Below are 18,203 nucleotides of genomic sequence, written 5' to 3'. Positions count from 1 at the left end.
TGCATTGGCAGGCGGATTCTCAACCACTGCGCCACCAGGGAAGCCCAATAGCATAGAATTTTTACTTAATTTCATTGTTTTTTACGTCTTTATTTTCTTTTTCCTAAGAAGAGCATCCATTTTTCAGCAAATACCAATATACACAAGTCTCAGAATAACAACACCATTATTACCATCTGTAATGTAATTACTGAAAATAGTTTGAGGATTTTTTTCCCCCACTTGAAATAGTTTCTCTCTGAGTGTTATACCATCAACTTGATATACAGATTCATTTATTTCAATTTAATGTTGACATATAGGGATTCGTTGAAACATTACTTGTAAGAGCAAAAGATTAGAAACAGACTAGTCCATATTTTTCCCCAATTAACAACTTTCTATGTCTGTAAATATATTTATATTATCTTTTTTTAAGAACAATGTCATATTCTGTTGTATGACTATATCATACTTCCTGTTTAACCATTTTTCTGTTGTTGGACATTTAGCTCATTTCTACTTTTTTTGCCATTCTGTCCAATGCTACAATAACCACACTTATACATATATTTTTTGCATTTGTCTGTTTCTAAGGGATAAATTCTTAGGAGGGAAGGCTTTGCCTTTTTAAAAAAGGTTTTAGCTAAATTTTAACAAATTGGCTTCCAGAAGATTTGTTCCTCTAGTATTCTAGAGGAATACTAGATTCCTCTAAATCATGATAAGTCCACATTGGTGTGGTAGCATTCTTTCCTACATTGTATTTATTGGCCATTTATTTTCTACTTATTTTGTGAATTGTCCATTATGGCCTTTGCCAGTTTTTTTTTTCCATATTCATTTTTTTCCTTGATTTTTTTAGGAAGACTGTTTTAAGAAGAGCAAATATTTCATAATCGAAAGAGGTTCTGCGAAATACCTTTTTCTTATGCCAAGGTTAAATAATTATGCAGTTTTTTGTTCATTTTAAATAATAACAATTATTCCAATTACTCTTAGTTCTCAGTGGATCCTGGAAGGAAAGCCTAACACAAAATTGAAAAGATTTGTGTGGAATATCCAATATAGGGAACACTTCTAATTTTATTCATATTATCTGTAATAAAGTAGATATTCCCCTTCTGTGAGTGTTTTTCAAGGTCATAATCTCTCAGTCCCATTTAAAGATTTGTGAATTTGTGATCTTTTTACTTGTATATACTAAGGCAAGATCTTTCAGTATTAGATCAGTTTTTGGATTGGAGGGATTCACTAGTGGACTATAGGTCAAACTGAGTTCATTACCTTAAACTTAGTTTCTGTTTATTTATTTAGACTTCGGAATAAGAGTCTTCTAAAGCAAAACAGTACTTTTCTAAGGATAGATAATAGCTAACAAGATTGCAAATAGAACCCAGGAGGGACTGCTTATAACCAATTTGAGTAGTCCAGTCCTACTGTAGAGAAAGAACAAACTAAAGTAAACCAGGAAGTAGTAGTGGTGCTGAAAGTAGTAGTAGCAGCGGTGTTTGGCTTAGGAAAGGAAATGTAATAATGACATCATTAACTCACTTCATTAATTTACGTAAGTAGTCAGATCCCTAGAGATAATAAAATACCACCTCCCACACCAAATATGAATACATCCTGTGAGATTGCTTACCATTTTTGATTATTCATGTTAGCAGGGAAGTTGTTAAAAGCATGGACTTGGGAGATTGACCTCCTGTTGTTCACATTCTGTTTTGGCCAGGGATTTAGATTTTCTGTGCATTAGTTTCATCATGTATAATACGGAGATTATACTAGTCACTAAATCGTAGTGAAGACTAAAGAAACCAATTAATATCTGTGAAGTGCTTAGAACAATATCTTGCAGATAGTGAGCACTGTGTACGTTTTAAAAAATACAAATAAAAATCTACTGGTGCGGAAGAAGACTAGGAAAAGGTTGTTACAAATAGCTTAACCAAGTGAACCAGTTGAATCTATTTCTTTTTTTTTAAAATTTTATCTTTAAAATCTGTTCTTAATCACACACACATTGAGTAAAATAAGATTCTCATATAGTGACGTTCAAAATGATGATTACACTGAGCGAGGTTATAGCATTTTTTCTGCTTTTGTTTACAGGATATTCTGAATAATCTTGAATCATGTGACCTTGAGGATGATGACCTTATGCTTGATGTGGATCTGCCTGAGGATGCACCTCTTGAGAATGGTAGGGGGGACAATATTGAACCTTCAGAAGTATATTGTTGAGCTACTTGACTATATCCACTTTGGTATTTGTTATTTACAGACTTCCTTATCTCTATGGTGGTAGCCTTTTCAGGCTGAGAATTTATCTTAAGTGATATTAAACAGGTTCATTTGCAAAATTATTTAAATGTTTAAAACATGACTTTGTAGGTCTTAGGTATAACTCTGTATGATCCAATAAGATTGTATACCTATATCCTAAAGTATCTGGTAGATAGGATTTGTCCTTTTTTCCCTTTGTCTTATCCAATATTTTATCCTTTGTCTCATTTTGATTTTAAGAAAACATAAATTTAGAGAAAAAGAGATATCATTTGACTTGTAAAACAGCAGCAGAAATCATTAAGTTAATAAATACTTTAAAAAAATCAATTTTGGGAAAAGGTGACCTGAATGAATCATTCTATCCTTTTTACTCTCAAATCTGGTCTATCTTCATCTCTGGATCCCAGTAACTGCTGCAGTGGGGCTTTAGATAATCCATGTGCAAGAGAGGCCTAGGTGCTCTTGCCCCCACTGCCATAGCATTTGAAGGATTTTCTGTCTTAAAGACTTGTCAGGAACCAGAGACCAGCCTAGGAATCCTCTGGGGCGAGGGTTGAAATGAGGATCCTCCTGAAAGAAGAATCTCAGAGAGCTGTGGATTCCCTGTTAGTCAACATTTGCCAGGTTTCTTGGGCCTTCCAGGGGCCAGGGATGAACTAAAAAGGGTAGTGAAGTCCTTTTTATACATGATGTTAGAAAAATGCAAGGATATTTCAGAAAGGGTGGTTGGTTGTTCTAGTGTTTCATCGAGGTACAAGGAGCCTGCTTGCTGTTCACTTTTGTCATATTGGTCAGGGTTTTTTTTGTTTGTTTTTTCTTTTCCCCTGCTGCCAGGATAATCACTCTTAGAATCTCAGTGGCTTTCAAAATAAACATTTATTTTTCTCATTCATGGATCTTTGTATTAGCTGGGACAGCTGAGGCTGTGGGACTGAGTTCAGGTCTACTCCTTGCTTCTTCATTTTGAAACCAGGACTCCTTGGAGCAGGTTGTACTCATGGCAGATGGCAGAAGGACAACAGGGTGAGGAGAAGCATGCATATAGTATCTTTTAAAGTCTTCACTTAGAACCAGCACGCTGTTACTTCTGCCCACATTTTGTTGGCCATAGCAAGTTAAATGGCCAAGCCTAAGACCAGTGCAACTGGGAAGTATATTCACAGTGCGAATCTCTACGGCAGAGAACATTGAATGTATAAGGCTATTGAAGGACAGAGTGTAGAGCTGAGAACAGTATCTACTCTACCACAGGGGTAGAGACTGTTGCATCTTCTTGTGGTTCTGCTATCACTTGGGATACTCTAGCAATCAGTGCTGAGTTCTAGTCAACTGAGAAAGAAAAATCACAGCCAGTACCCAGGAAGAGAACAGGGAAAACCGCAGAACTTCTGGGATTAGAGTGGCTGAAAGAGATAATAATGAGAGCACTTAGAGAGATTAAATTGCAGCACAATGCTTTCTGGAGCTTATTATAAAAGAAGATTTCCCAACAAAACAGTTCAATCGATGACAGAAAGCATAGTTGATATCTGAATTACTGGCCTGGTAGATCAAGTGGAAAACTATTTTAGAACACAGAAGAAAAACATAAACCATTAATGATTATAAGGGAAAAAATAATGAGACTTTATGATCCAGGAGATTTAATGTGAAGTTTTAAGGGCTGGTAGTAAGGAATGAAGGATTTACCTCTGTGGAATAAATTATCTAATGCATTTTACTTTGACAGAACTATAACAACTTCTCTTTGGAAACCTTAGCTAAACCAGGAAGTAGAGATGGCATTGGTCTTAGAGCCTGCCTCATCTTTAGAGCACAACAAAAAGTTACCATATATTAGGTAAAAGTAGAATCACAAGGCAATTTAAAGTTTCTGAGGTCTTGGTTGGGGACTTGTGAAAAGTAGGAGGGAACTCTTGAGGTATAACATCTCACATATATTATAGATTTTCCTAGGAGAAGGCAAACAAGTATTGATTATTTTGAGCTAATTGAACACTGAAGAAAGCAGAACCTGGATCTAAAATAAGTAGCCTTCAGAGGCACCAAAGATAAAACAGTATTTAGATTTGGTACTACTGGGAAGGAGGGAATGACTATTCTCTTTTAAAGGTCTGAGGTCCTGAATAACTATACCCACTGCCGCTGAGTTTTTTTATTGGCAGGATAGGAATGTTACAAGGACTAGTACAAGGTTTAAGGAGTCTTCTAATATACTTAGACTATTGGTTTTAGTTCCCTTTAGCTTCTGGTTTTTGAAGCTATTATGCAAATTTGGGTAGAGTTTTGGATGGATCACTCTGGAGTTTATGGGTTCAGCCCCACTAATTCTGCCAATATCAGTGGAATTTTTGTCAACAAGAAGACTGGCACCTTGTTGAGATCTTTAGTTTGGGTTTGATTTGGACACAAGTTTGCTATGACTTTATTATGAATAGGGAATTCATCTGGGATTTCAAGGAAGAGGCCATGAAGAGAATATTTATCTGGCAGTTGCATTTGTGTACCTATTAAGGTAGCATATGTGGTAACACAGACAAGGAAAGAATGTTTGTTGGTCACATGTTTCTTGGACAGTTATGGGCTAGGACTTGGGAACTGTCTGAGTTATTGGAGATAGCTACACTGGGTGGTTTAGTGACACTGAGGGGGAGGTTATATCATAGTCACAGGGTTTAAAGTTGATATTATAGTGCCTATATCAATAATATATTTGCAGGGTTGTCCTTTACTGTTTAGAAAATTTTATCTTTGAGTTTAAGGGTAAAATCTGAAATTGGGTGCTTGATTTTTCCCTCAGAACACTTTGACTAATCACCCACTTATTTTTTCTCTTTTATTTCTTAGGTAATGCAAGACAGTTTTTCAGTGCCCTGCTATTTATCTATAAGTGTATCAAGAGACTCCTTTCTCCAGTGTTTAATTTACTGGGGTGGAGGCATCTCGTTATATGTGAAGGGACATCATTTTATTCTGACTCTTATTCTGCTTTTTTCTAAGTCTCTTTCCAAGCACTGGAAGTCTGGCAAGTGAGGAGGGAGATGAGGTCACATCTCTTTCAGAATCTATTCCTGAATGTTATCTGATGGTGTTAGTCTATCTGTGAAATCTCTAGTGGATTTATTCTTCCTTTGCTTACAGAACTGAATCAGAGCCCAGTCTACGTTCACAGAAAAGACTTTGTTGACAGCCTCTGAAAGTCCTTTTCTAACTTCTGATTTCCTCTGCAATTGATGGAGTTCAGGACACACGACCCCAAAATATGGCACCTTGGCATATTGAATATTTTAAGCTGAAGGAGTTTGAGAAAATGGCAGAAGCAGAAAAGTCACTCTGATTTCCTCCCCTTCTTGCCCATCTTCCCTGAAACAGGTCATAAAACCGTCATGTGAGAGGTGCCTTCCCCATACCTAGAGGAAAGGAGCATCCTTATCTCTGAAGACAAAGTTAGACCAAGAAGATCCTAACAAACAGGCCTTGCTAAAGTTTCCCCCAGTTTACCACACTTAGACTCCTAAACCTGTCAACATTCCTCCTTGACTGTCTACTCTTCATCAAGCCTAGCATGAAAATATACAGGTCTAACTGTTTCTTTGGGTCTTCATTTCCTCATGAAGGCTTCCATGTCACATATTAAATAAATTTATATGCTTTTCTCCCATTAATCTATCTTGTTAGTTTTATTTTCAGGCCCTAAGAGAGTTGAGAAAAACTTTCCTCCTCTACACAATTGTGGGTTCTTAAGTCAACTTTAGGTTTTTCACACTGTGCTTTTTCTATTCTGTTTCTATGCACCTAGATTTCCTTCTGATGTATGAACTAATTGGCATAGATCTGGAGGCCCTGGATTATCAATTGCTAAAAGTATTCTAAATTCTTCTGGAAATTTCTCCCAGTCTTGTTTAAACCTGAGAAAGTCTGTAGCTATGGCTCTCAGCTCAGGATGAGACCAGATCCAAGTCAACCTTAAGGGAATTTTCCATCTTCTGAAGGAAGGTTAACCAAGAGGTATAGAGTTTTTTAGGTTTCTGGTCAGCTTGAGGCGTAGGGAAAGAGGTTAAAGGGAGAGATGGGGCAGAGGGAAATTGAACACAGAATGAGGGAAGAGGAATAAAAGGAAAAAGGACTTTAGATTTAAGTAGCAATTTGGGAGGATCTAAAAAGAGATCATTTTCTTTTATATTTTTCTTTTACCTTGGTCAAGGAATCTCTTAAGGAAATTTTGGAATCTGAATTTCTTTTAGCAGACCAGTGGGTATTTGAGATTTGTTTGCTTTTTGTTCTGAAGTGTCTCTCATATAAACAATTTGGTTATACCAAAGGCATAGTTGTATTGTTTTATTCTCTTGCTCAGAAACTTCTAATGGTCACTTATTGCCTACAGATTAAAGCCTAGCATTTGGCACGTTCATAGCATCATCCTTAGGTTTATGAAATTTCCATAGTAGCCATTTTCTTAGGTGTGATCATTCTTCTACTCATTCTGTTTTAAACTTTTCTCTGTTGAAAAAGATGTCTTTCTAATTACTCCCTGAATCCTACCCCATCAAATTATGGTGCCTGTTAAATTGCACTTACTTCATGTTATTAATATATTTCCTAAGGCCACTTTTTTGCTAAACATTTTATTGAGATATAGTCATATCAGGTCAGTAGTATTGTCCTTTACCACTCTCCAATTACTGTATTTTCTTCTGGAAATTTATCTTTCTTTTTCAGTACTAATGGCGTTTAGTAATAACAACTTCATGATTTTTTTTTAACATGAGCTTTACTTCTTTCAAACCAAATTTCATTTTAAAAGCTTTCTTGTTCAGATTGTAAAACCTCCTGCATGACACATTCTTTCCAGACTTTCTGATGTATAATTTCTTCCTTCTATCTTCATAGCCAGTTTGTTAGTCATAGATAGGAATACTACCTGTGTCAGCCATTATCTTCTTAGGACTTTAAGTTATTAGAAAGAATCTAGGGTACTTTTGGTGTCATATTTCATTCTTTATCAAATCAGAAGTAATGGGTATGATGAGTGTTAGACATAGGCATCTCCATATCCTATACCTTTCAGTTAGCTATGTTAGATTCTCTTTCCCTCATCACAGGGTAGAAGTCCTGAAAATTCTGTCTCCTACTCATAGTAAAAAACCTACTAAAATCTGCCTTTTACTTTGGGAGCTAGAAAGCCCCTTCAGAAGGCGTTTATTTATTCTCTATTCCTAAACTCATAATTAGGGTCAAATCTGGTGTGTAGATAGTTTTGATCAGCATATTGGTTAAAGTTTTTTTTTGGAAAGCCTTAAGGTTTGCCTCATCCTTCCCTATGATATTACACATTCAGAAGGATTTATTTCCTTTCTTAGTCTTGTTTGTCCTGTTCCTTCATTGGCTCTGGAAACTGGCTTTAAATTAACTCCATCTTGTAATTTTATTGGCTTTCCATTTTATTTTCTATGTTATTTCTTTCTCTCTGACCTTAGTCTTTTCTAAGAAACCACCACTAATGTTATTTTGCATTCTCTTCTTAGTAACATTTTAAAGTGTATCAGAACATGATTGATGGGTACTGCAGGTAGTAGTATAAGCAGGACCCTTCCTTCCTTCAGAGTCTTGGAGGAGACATTTTTCTGAGAGGTTAAGCCCCCCTCTGTCCCAATTCTAACAATAGTGTTTTGTAGTCATGGAAAATATTTCTTTCCGGTGCCTATTTGTCATTACGCTGATGGTTGAGTTCATGTTTCAATGAAAGTGCTTTATTTGGAGCCTGTGTGTAGTACCAACAATCTTTAGTAAATACAAAAGCAGCACATCATTTTCTGCATTATAATTTCCCACAGCATTTAACCCCATCCTGACCTGTTTTCTTGGTTAGTTTGCTTCTTATTACTCTGAGTGCACTGTGTGGATGATATTCTAATTATATATCAGATTCTTATTACAGAATTTCTTTTTTGGGGAGTGAATGGAGTTTTACCTGTGTGAATTAAGAAGAAATATGAATTCAGATTTAAAAGTAGATATAGATTATTCCTCAGCTATATAGAATTGCTTAACCTAAAGTAACATTTTAACACCATGTAGAAATACTTAAGGAACTTAACTGAGTCTATGAGTATAATGTGAATGTCAACCAAAAGCATTTTTAAGCCTTCTGAGGATTATTTTTCAATTTATTTTTCTTTTGCCGTCTTACATTCTTCTCCTTACTTTTGCAGCATAATGATCCCATGCCTTTATTTATGTAACAGTCCGGTTTTCTTTATTGAACTTAAAAAAATGTATATCTTAATTTATCCCAATAAGATGATGAGAAATTGTTAGAAATAATTTCAAATGTAAGTCTTCTTTAAAAAATTTTTCTTTAAAAACATTTTTTTAAACTATAAAACCTATCATTTTCCCCCAAATTGATTTCTCTAATGGAAATTTTCTAATAAAATTTCAGTGTCTTTTACAACCTTATTTAAATTGTTACTCATATACAAGTAATGTGTTCACAGTGAGTTCAGTGTATATGAGAATTGAACATATACACTTTAACTATATCAACCTTTTTTTTGGAGTGGGGAAGTTTGTTTTTTTCTGGTATACTGTAATTAAACACTTGCCATGTATCAAATTCAGGTTTAGGTTAAGTTAAAACAATCATTTAAATAGTGAGTTTTGCTTTTTCTTTTAATTGGGGAGGATTACATTGATTTCTAAAGCTTTCTTATCACAATGGATTCTGAACATGCAGGATTTGAACTTTCTCATGTAATAATTCTCAGACTAGAGAAACCTTTCCTGTTCCTGCCTTGGGTTAGTGTTTAGTTGTATTTTTAGTAACAGTCTTAACTCAGAGGCTATGTAAGCACTGAGTGAAGATGGAGTCACAGGGTAAACTGGGCTTGCTTCCCACAGGGAGGGCTGGGAGTTGAGCAGGAAGGAAGGCCTGTTTGTCAGTGCCTTGTATGCAACTATGTCTGAGTAGGCAGCAAGCGACACAATGTCTCCCTTGTACAAAGTAACTCTCTTAGTGAGTGCTCAGATATGTGAGGAAAAAGTGTTTGGGTAAGTGAAGGAGAAGCTTGGGGTGAAAGAAATTCTTTTCATGTTTTTGTGGCATTTGGATTTCAGGGAGTGTACTGTTTGTTGCTGCAAAGTACTGGCTTTGTTTTCAGTGGCATTTTAGAATTTTTGAACAAGCTCCACTGTCGGCAGATTGGAGCGTTTTACTTTCTAAAACTGTGAGCTTAATTTAAAAAATATGATTTGTTTATGATGAGTTAATTTGTGCTTCTTGAAATCAGTAAAAATTAATTGTGGCATTCATTTTTAGGAATGAGTTCTCTACCAGACTTAAAATCTTCTACTTTTTCTTGTCATTTTCATTCTGAAGTCAGAACCAACTACTGATAATGATGAAAACCACTTAAAACTGACTACTGGTGTTTAAAATGTATAATGTTGATTTCAAGGATAATTTGCTTGTTTTAAAACAGTGCGACTGTTGTTACTTAAGTGACTGTGATAATGAAAGTTCTATAATTTACTTCAGTTTGAATAATATAAAGTTCGGTTTTCACTGAAAGAACTAGTCAGTTTTCTTCTGGAAATCTTGATTTTGTGGTTAGCTAAGAAATGGCTGGTATTTTTAGAATATTACTTTTATATTTTCAGCAGCATTTAATTATTGAGCTATAAGTAGTTAACTTTTATAGAGTGTGTGTACATGTTTCTAGTGTTTCGCTTTTGAATTTGTCTAGTGGAGTGTGACAATATGAACCGCTTTGACCGATCAGACAGAAATGTTCGGCAGTCTCAAGAAGGATTTTGGAAAAGGCCACCCCAGAGGTGGAGTGGACAGGAACATTACCACCTCAGCCATCCTGACCACTATCATCACTATGGAAAAACTGACTTGAGCAGGTGAGTCTAATTTCAATTATATTTTCTATCTTACTAGTTTCGAATCCTATTTCCTCCCACCCCTCAAAACTGGTTTTCGTCTTTGTTTTTAGAGGCACCAAAAAGCATTTCAAGTTATATGTGGTACTAATTGGAATAATATGTCTAATTCTTTTCTTTTGGCTCAAATCTTTTTTCATTAGCTTTGTCGTGAATATAAATATTTATTTCTGCTGTTTGAACTTTAAATTTTTGTGTGATTTTCTAGTTCTTATTTGGGAATGATCAGAGATGTTGACTTTGTTGAAGTTTATTATGTTTAAGATATTAATGTGTAAAATTAGTGCCAAGTGATTTGTCTTCTTTTGCTTATATAATAAATTGAAATTTTAAAATTCCTCAAGTACTATACTAGAATTCTTTTTCTTTTTGAAGTGTAGCATAGTCTTTAATTTGGTCAGACCTTATGTATAGTGTGGCTGTGTAGTCATTCAAACCTGGGATCAAACCCTGGCCTGGTACAACTTAGGTTTGTGAGCTTAGATAATTTTTTAAGCCCTCTCTATTTCAGTTTAACATCTGTAAAACATACTTAATAATACCTTTCTCTCAGTGTTCAAGGATCAGGGATAAAAGTGCCTGGAACAGTGTCTGACTTACTATAGGCACCTGATGGCAGTTATTAGTTTTTTTCCTTTTTACTCTGTCATCTCATTCTCCTAGGGATTTGAGGTCCTTTTGGAGAACATATACAATACAAATTATAAAATTGGGATAAAGACATAATGGAAGGGGGGAAACTTAAGGCACTGTATAGTTCTTGAAGTAAGAAAAAAAAAATTAAGATTCCTTGAAGCAAAAGCAAAGAACAAAACTTGATCCATTACAAGATTTATAATATACATAAGATAAAGGGTATGTTTCTCAAATAATTTGCTTTTATGAGATAGAAACCTGAAAGCAGTTGCTTTGTATGAGTTCTTATAAGGAGAATACCTTGTGATATAGTGGACAGGTCTCAGACAGCTTCCCAAAGTAGAAATAATGATAAATTCCTTAAGTCAGTTTTTTCTTTATGTTCTTCAATCCATGCTACAAAAAACTCTTAAGTGAGAAAGGGCAGTTGTACAATGGATCATGAAACACTGAGGTCCAACTAAAGATCCTTCTGTTGGCAAAATTTGATGCCAGGATAAAATTTAGAAGATCTGGAAGAATGTATGGAGTACATACCCTTCCAGGCATTATTTTGGCTGTTCTGTTTCTCGTATCTGGGCTTTTGATAAGGAATGGACATCAGAGAGTTAGTATTATCAGGCAGGAATCTGATGTAAAGATAGTCTTCATTGCTAATAATGAAGATGATGCTTCCTTCATCTTTGATGGTTGGTTTATAAGAAGGTAAATTTAAGGCCAACTTATGAAAATTTAGAAGCCTACCTAAAATATGAACTTTGCTTATAAGATAAGATTTATTCAACCATTTGACAAGTATTTTTTGAGAACCTGTATGTTGAGCTCTGTGCTAAATTCTCAAGCTGGAATGAATTTGGAGATGGTGTGAGAGGTGAAAGCTGTAGATTGGTAGTGGCTTCTCGGAGCATTGTTTTGAGGAGGTTAAAAAGAATTATGCAGTGTGTGAGGTTAGTTGGAATCATTGCAATTATCAGATAGGTAGAAGACTCTTGTGTCTTTTCCATCCCATACAAATATGAGTAGTAAATACTTCCTGCTGCCAGGGTGTTTAGTGTATGGGAGAGACAGGTATGTAGGTAGTTATAATGCAGTATTAGTACAGTGTAATGATGAGAGGTGCCTCAAAGTGTTGTATACAGGACTCCAGGAGCATACAGGTTTTTGTCTAGGATAGCGATGCATAAAGAAAGTTACTGTTGAACTGATAACTATGACTGTAGCAATTGCAGAGGATCAGTTTCTATAGAAGGATGAGTATTCAGATGGAAAAAATAGCATGTGCAAAACGATGTATGAAACAGTGTGACATTTTCAGAGAACTGCTCTTAGGTTCATAGCTGAAGTAGTAGTTCACTTGGAGGAATGAATAAATATGATCTCTAACTGTAGATAGCAAAATTATCTATGCATTTTAAGATGAAGGGTGGCAAATTTCAGCTTTGTGAGACTATTAATCAGAATATCCAAAATGGAATGAAATACCTGGAGATAGCAGTCTCTGTCCCTGGGAATGATCAAGCTGAGACTGATTATTTATCTGTCAGAAAAGTTAAGCAACATTTTTCAAAAACTGTATTCCTAGATGTCAATAGGTATAGAAAGGGGAGACTCTTATCGGATGAGTATAGGAAGAACAAGTTAATTGAAGTTAATTTTTTTTTAAATAGTAGACTCTGCAGTGCCTTTAATATATAATTATAGTACTGTGATGTTGCAAAAGGTGGTAAAGGAAAATATGTAGCCATTTTCCAAAACATGAGGACAAATCCCTTCTACACAGTGTATTTTGAGGGACTAGTGGTTTTTGGATCATCCACACTTGTGAGTCTCGATGAGGAGAGAGAAATGCACAGAACTCTTGGCGGTTGCTAATCTGACTCAGCGCAGAACTTCCCAACAAATGAACTGACACATACTGGTTTGTTATGACTAGTTATAGGTTAACCAGTTTATGGATCCCCTCAGGCTTTTGGGTAGCTGTGCGAGGTTTGGGACTTCTAGATTTCTCAGAGCCAGTTATGGGGATGGGTTGTAGAGAGAAATCTCATCCAAGATAAGCCTTACTCCAGCAAGCCTTAAAACTGTTATTTTCTTTCTATACCTTGATTTTAAAAGATTTGGATGTACTATCCCCAGTGTCTTTTAATATTACATGTGTAAAAGTTCCTCTTCCCATTCATTCTATGACTTCTTGAATGTTGCTGGTTCCCTTTCCTGTCTGTCCTTTAGTTCCCATCGTTGTCATAATTAATTACAGGATTATGTCTTAATCTGTAACTCAGGGGACTGGTGGTTCAGAACCACTGATCTACTTTCTCTGTATTTTTGTCAGTACTGTTTCTCTTTTCACCTGGCCTGTTCTTTTATTCTTCTTTTCTCCTCAGACCTCCCCTTTTCCCTACACCCTCCATTAACCATATGGAATTCTCTCACATCTTAACAAACCCATATCCTTGACTTCTTCACCTACATTCTCCTGATTGTAACTTTTTCCTAAATGTACTAATTCCTCAGTAGCATTCTTATATGAAGGATTCTTATTTTCCAGGCACTCTAGTACTGTGCTGTTTAGGGGTGAGGTCTTTGTCTTCCCTCCTCATTGTTACTTCTAAATGAAGTGTTCTTAAGCCTCTTTAATTTGACACTTAGGGTTTTTGGCTTTATCACCTCCTCCTTAATGGTCACAATCCCTAGCTCACAAAAATCTTGGCCCTTGGCTCACTTTCCCTCTTCATTGTAAGCTTTGCTACAACTCTGAGTGTAGCCTCCAATGTTCATGTGCATGATTCATTTAACCTTCTGACTCCCTAGTTCCTTAGAAGTCTCTTATATATAAGATCTGTCATCTGAGAATAGAGATGGTTTTACCTTTTTCTTTTCAATCTGGATACTTTCCCTCCCCCCCCCCCCCAGCATAATTGGCTAGAATCTCCAGTACCAGTTAAGGAGTGATGAGAGCAGACATCTTTGTCTTCTTTCTGATAGTAGGAGCAAAGCATTTGGTCTTTCACTGTTACGTATGACGTTAACTGTGGGTTTTCATAGATACTCTTTATCAGGTTGAGGAAGTTCCCTTCTATTCTTATGTTGTTGAGTGTTTTTTTAAATCACGAACGGGTATTAGATTTTGTCAAATGCTATTGCTGTGTCTATTAAGATAATCATTTTTCCTTTCATTCTGTTAATGTGGTATATGACTTTGATTTTCAGATGTTGAATCAACCCTGCATTTCTCAAATAAATCCCTCTTGGTCATGGTATCCTTTTAGATGTTGCTAGATTCAAATTGCTAGTATTTTGTTGATGATTTTTCTGTATACATTCATAACATACTGGTCTTCTTGAGATATCTTTGTGCTTTTGATATTATCACATAAATTGAATTGGGAAGTGTTTCATTTCTATTTTTGAGAGAGTTTGTGAAGAAGTTTTGTTAATACTTCATTGAATGTTTTATAGAATTCACCATTGAGGTTATTTGGATCTGGGCTTTTCTTTGCAGTGAGTTGTTTTTTTTTTTTTTTTTTTTTTTTTTTTTTGCGGTATGCGGGCCTCTCACCGTTGTGGCCTTCTCCCGTTGCGGAGCACAGGCTCCGGACGCGCAGGCTCAGCGGCCATGGCTCACGGGCCCAGCCGCTCCGCGGCACGTGGGATCCTCCCGGACCGGGGCACGAACCCGTGCCTCCTGCACCGGCAGGCGGACTCTCAACCGCTGCGCCACCAGGGAAGCCCTGCAGTGAGTTTTTTGATTACTAATTTAATCTCATATATTCTGTGGATGTCTATTTGGTTTTCTTAGTTTGTAGTGTTGCTCAAGTCTTCTGTTTCCTTTCTGACCTTCTTCCTAGTTGTTTTATCTATTAATGAGAAGGAGATATTAAAGTCTCCAACTTAAGTATATCTTGTAGGGAAGGTTTGATAGCAACAAATTCACTCAGTTTGTGTTTATCTGGGAATGTTTTAGTTTCTCTTTAATTTTATTTTTATTTATTTATTTTTAAAAATAAATGTTCTATTTTTTAAAAATATTTATTTATTTATTTATGGCTGTGTTGGGTCTTGGTTTCTGTGCGAGGGCTTTCTCTAGTTGTGGCAAGCGGGGGCCACTCTTCATTGCGGTGCATGGGCCTCTCACTATCCTGGCCTTTCTTGTTGCGGAGCACAGGCTCCAGACGCGCAGGTTCAGTAATTGTGGCTCACGGGCCCAGTTGCTCTGCGGCATGTGGGATCTTCCCAGACCCGGGCTCGAACCCGTGTCCCCTGCATTGGCAGGCAGATTCTCAACCACTGTACCACCAGGGAAGCCCCTCTCTTTAATTTTAAAGGATAGTTTTGCTGGATATAGGATTCTTGGTTGATAGGCTTTCTTTTAACATTTTTGATCCCTGTGCTTTAATCTTATTGAGCATGTCTTCTACATAATAAATCACTTTTTTCTTGCTGCGTCAGGATTCACTTTTTCTTTGGCTTTTGACAGTTTAACTATGATGTGTCTCTCTTTTGGTTTATAAGTTTCCCAGCCTTTTGCCAAGGGGCTGTGTGTGTGTGTGTGTGTGTGTGTGTGTGTGTGTGTGTGTGTTCAGGGGTGCCTTCAGCAACCTGATAAGCAGAATGCAGCACTTCCTTAGCCTTCATTTCCTGCTTGCTCAGAGGCTCAAGGGTAGCAAAAAGTGAGGGATTAAGACCTTCTCAGGTATTTTCCTTGGCTTTCACATGTGTATGGCCTTCTCTATGCCCAGGAATATGTTGGAGCTTTCCAAAGCCTCCTGTGTACATCTCATTCCTCAGGTTTTCCTTTTAAGTTTTTTGGTCACCTTCTTGTTTGTTCCAAGTGGTATTGCCATCTTAGGCAGCTGAGATTTTAAACAATTGCCACTGATTTTTTTTTTTTTTTTAAACAAATGTACTAGAGATAAGGCTGTTCCCACTGAGGGAACTCTGAATGAGGCCAAATAAAACGACTGCGAGAATGGGCCTTTTCTAGGGAGGTGCCATTTAGGTCAAATAGTAACAATTCTCTAGAAATGGTGCTTTTTGGAGAGTTCCAATCCCAGTTAACCTCCCATCCCACCCCCTAGAGATTGCTGAATTTCACAGCTATTGTACTTGAAAAGCTTTTGTTTTTGAAGCCAACACAGAGCTAGGAAGATAGGCAGGGAAATAGAATAAATTAAAATGTCACAGAGTTTGTTCTTCTCATGAGATTCAGCTGGTTTTTTTCAGTAAGTGCTCTTCAGTTGTTGCAAGCGATTCCAGAGCTCTGAAAAAGTTGATTTTGACGAATTTGCCAGTATTCTCAGAGCTTTTATGGAGGAGTGGATTTTTGAGATAATTTATTCTGCCATTCTGTAAGTACTTACTTCTTTTCCTTTTGTTATGGATTTTTTTTAATTGCCTTATTTTTTAGAGCAGTTTTAGGTTTACAGAAATTTTGAGCAGAAAATACAGGGAGTTCTCATACATTCCCTCACCTCTTAATGCACAGTTTCTCTATTATTAACATCTTGCGTTAGTGTGGAATATTACAATTAATGAGTCAATGTTGATACATTATTATTAACTAAAATTCATAGTTTGTATTAGGTTTCATTTTAAATGCCTTGAACTAATAAGTTGTGTGTACATTCTATGGACTTTGACAAATGCATAATGATGTATATCTACCATTACTGTATCATACAGAATAATTCTACTGCCCTTGAAATCCCACATCCTCTATCTATTCATCCCTTTCTTCTCCTCCCTATCCCTACCCCCTGGCAACACTCCTGACAAACACTGATCTTTTTACTGTTTCCATAGCTTTGCCTTTTAAAACAGAATGCCATATAGTTGGAAACAGAATGTAGCCTTTTCAGATTTGCTGTTTTTAGCAATACATGTTTAAGGTTCCTCTGTGTCTTTCCATGGCTTTATATCACTAAAGAACAGTGATTTCTTTTTACCACTAAATAAAAGTCCATTGTATGGATGAACTACAGTTTGTTTATCCATTCACGTACTGGAGGACTTCTTGATTACTTCCAGATTTGGCAATTATGAATAAAGCTGCTCTAAACATTTATGTGGGTAAGTTTCCAACTCATTTTGGTAAATACCGAGAAGCACAATTGCAGGGTCATATAGTGAGGGTATGTTTAGTTCGGTAAGAAACTGCCCCGGCTGTACATTTTCCATTTCCTCCAGCAATGACTGAGAGCTCCTGTTGATACACATCCTTGTCAGCATTTGGTATTGTGTTGTGGATTTTAACTGTTCTAATAGGTGTGTAGTGACATCTCGTTGTTTTAATTTGAAATTCTCTAATCATATGATGTTGAGCATTTTTTCATATACTTATTTGCCATCTGTGTATCTTCTTAGTGACATGTCTGTTTAGATCTTTTGCTCATTTTTTTTTTTTTTTTTTTTTTTTTTTTTTTTTTTTTTTGTGGTACGCGGGCCTCTCACTGTTGTGGCCTCTCCCGTTGCGGGGCACAGGCTCCGGACGCGCAGGCTCAGTGGCCATGGCTCACGGGCCCAGCCGCTCCGCGGCATGTGGGATCTTCCCGGACCGGGGCACGAACCCGTATCCCCTGCATCGGCAGACGGATTCTCAACCACTGCGCCACCAGGGAAGCCCTTTTGCTCATTTTTAAATTGGGTTATCTGTTTTCTTGTTGAATTTTAAGAGTTCCTTATATATTTTAGATACCAGTCCTTTATCAGATATATATTTTACAAATATGTTCTCCAGCCTGTGGTTTGCCTTTTCATTCTCCTAATGATGTTTTTCACAGAGCAGACTAGCAGTACAGCTAGTCAATCTTTTCTTTCATGTATTGTACTTTTTGTGTCATATCTAAAAACTTACTGCCAAGGTCACCTGGATTTTCTTCGTTGTTATTTTGTAGTTTTACATTTTACATTTAGGTCTTTGATCCATGTTTAGTTAATTTTTGTGGAAGGTGTGAATGTCTAATTGTTCCAGTACTATTTATTGAAAAGACTGTCCTCTCTCCTTTGAATTGCCATTGCTCCTTTACCATACATATATATGGGTGTATTTTGGACCCTCTATTCTGTTCCACTGATCTGTTTTTTTGTACCACAGTCTTGATTACTGTCACTTGATAGAGTAAATCTGTAAGTCAGATAGTGTCAGTATTCTGACTTTCTTCTTCTTCAATATTGTATTGGTTATTCTGGGTCTTTTGCCTTTCCATATAAACTTTAGAATCATTTTGTTGCTACCCACAAAATAACTTGCTGGGATTTTAATTGAGATTATGTTGAATCTAGCATTAAAAAAATGTAACCAAGAAGTTAAAAATACATATGTTTAACTTTAATATACAATTTTTATTAAT

General features: G+C 36.3%; 1 protein-coding gene across 9 annotated transcripts in view; it reads left to right on the top strand.

Moving 5' to 3' along the window:
- Nucleotides 1-18,203, top strand: part of CCSER2 (coiled-coil serine rich protein 2) — a 152,232-nt gene that overhangs the window by 72,651 nt on the left and 61,378 nt on the right. For 7 of the 9 annotated variants that reach the window (XM_059051856.2, XM_067025230.1, XM_059051853.2 and 4 more), the window contains exons 4-5: nucleotides 2,095-2,185; nucleotides 10,017-10,179. In XM_059051856.2, coding sequence (XP_058907839.1) covers nucleotides 2,095-2,185; nucleotides 10,017-10,179 — 254 coding nt within the window. Of the gene's footprint in view, nucleotides 1-2,094; nucleotides 2,186-9,144; nucleotides 9,322-10,016; nucleotides 10,180-18,203 lie in introns of those variants that run through there. The other 2 variants (XM_067025231.1, XM_059051864.2) reach the window with 2 other exon arrangements.

Source organism: Kogia breviceps, chromosome 2 (genome assembly GCF_026419965.1).
Source record: "Kogia breviceps isolate mKogBre1 chromosome 2, mKogBre1 haplotype 1, whole genome shotgun sequence".
Classification (NCBI taxonomy): Eukaryota; Metazoa; Chordata; class Mammalia; order Artiodactyla; family Physeteridae; genus Kogia; species Kogia breviceps.
Note: the sequence above shows the minus strand (reverse complement) of the source record. Positions and strands in the feature narration are given on the sequence as shown.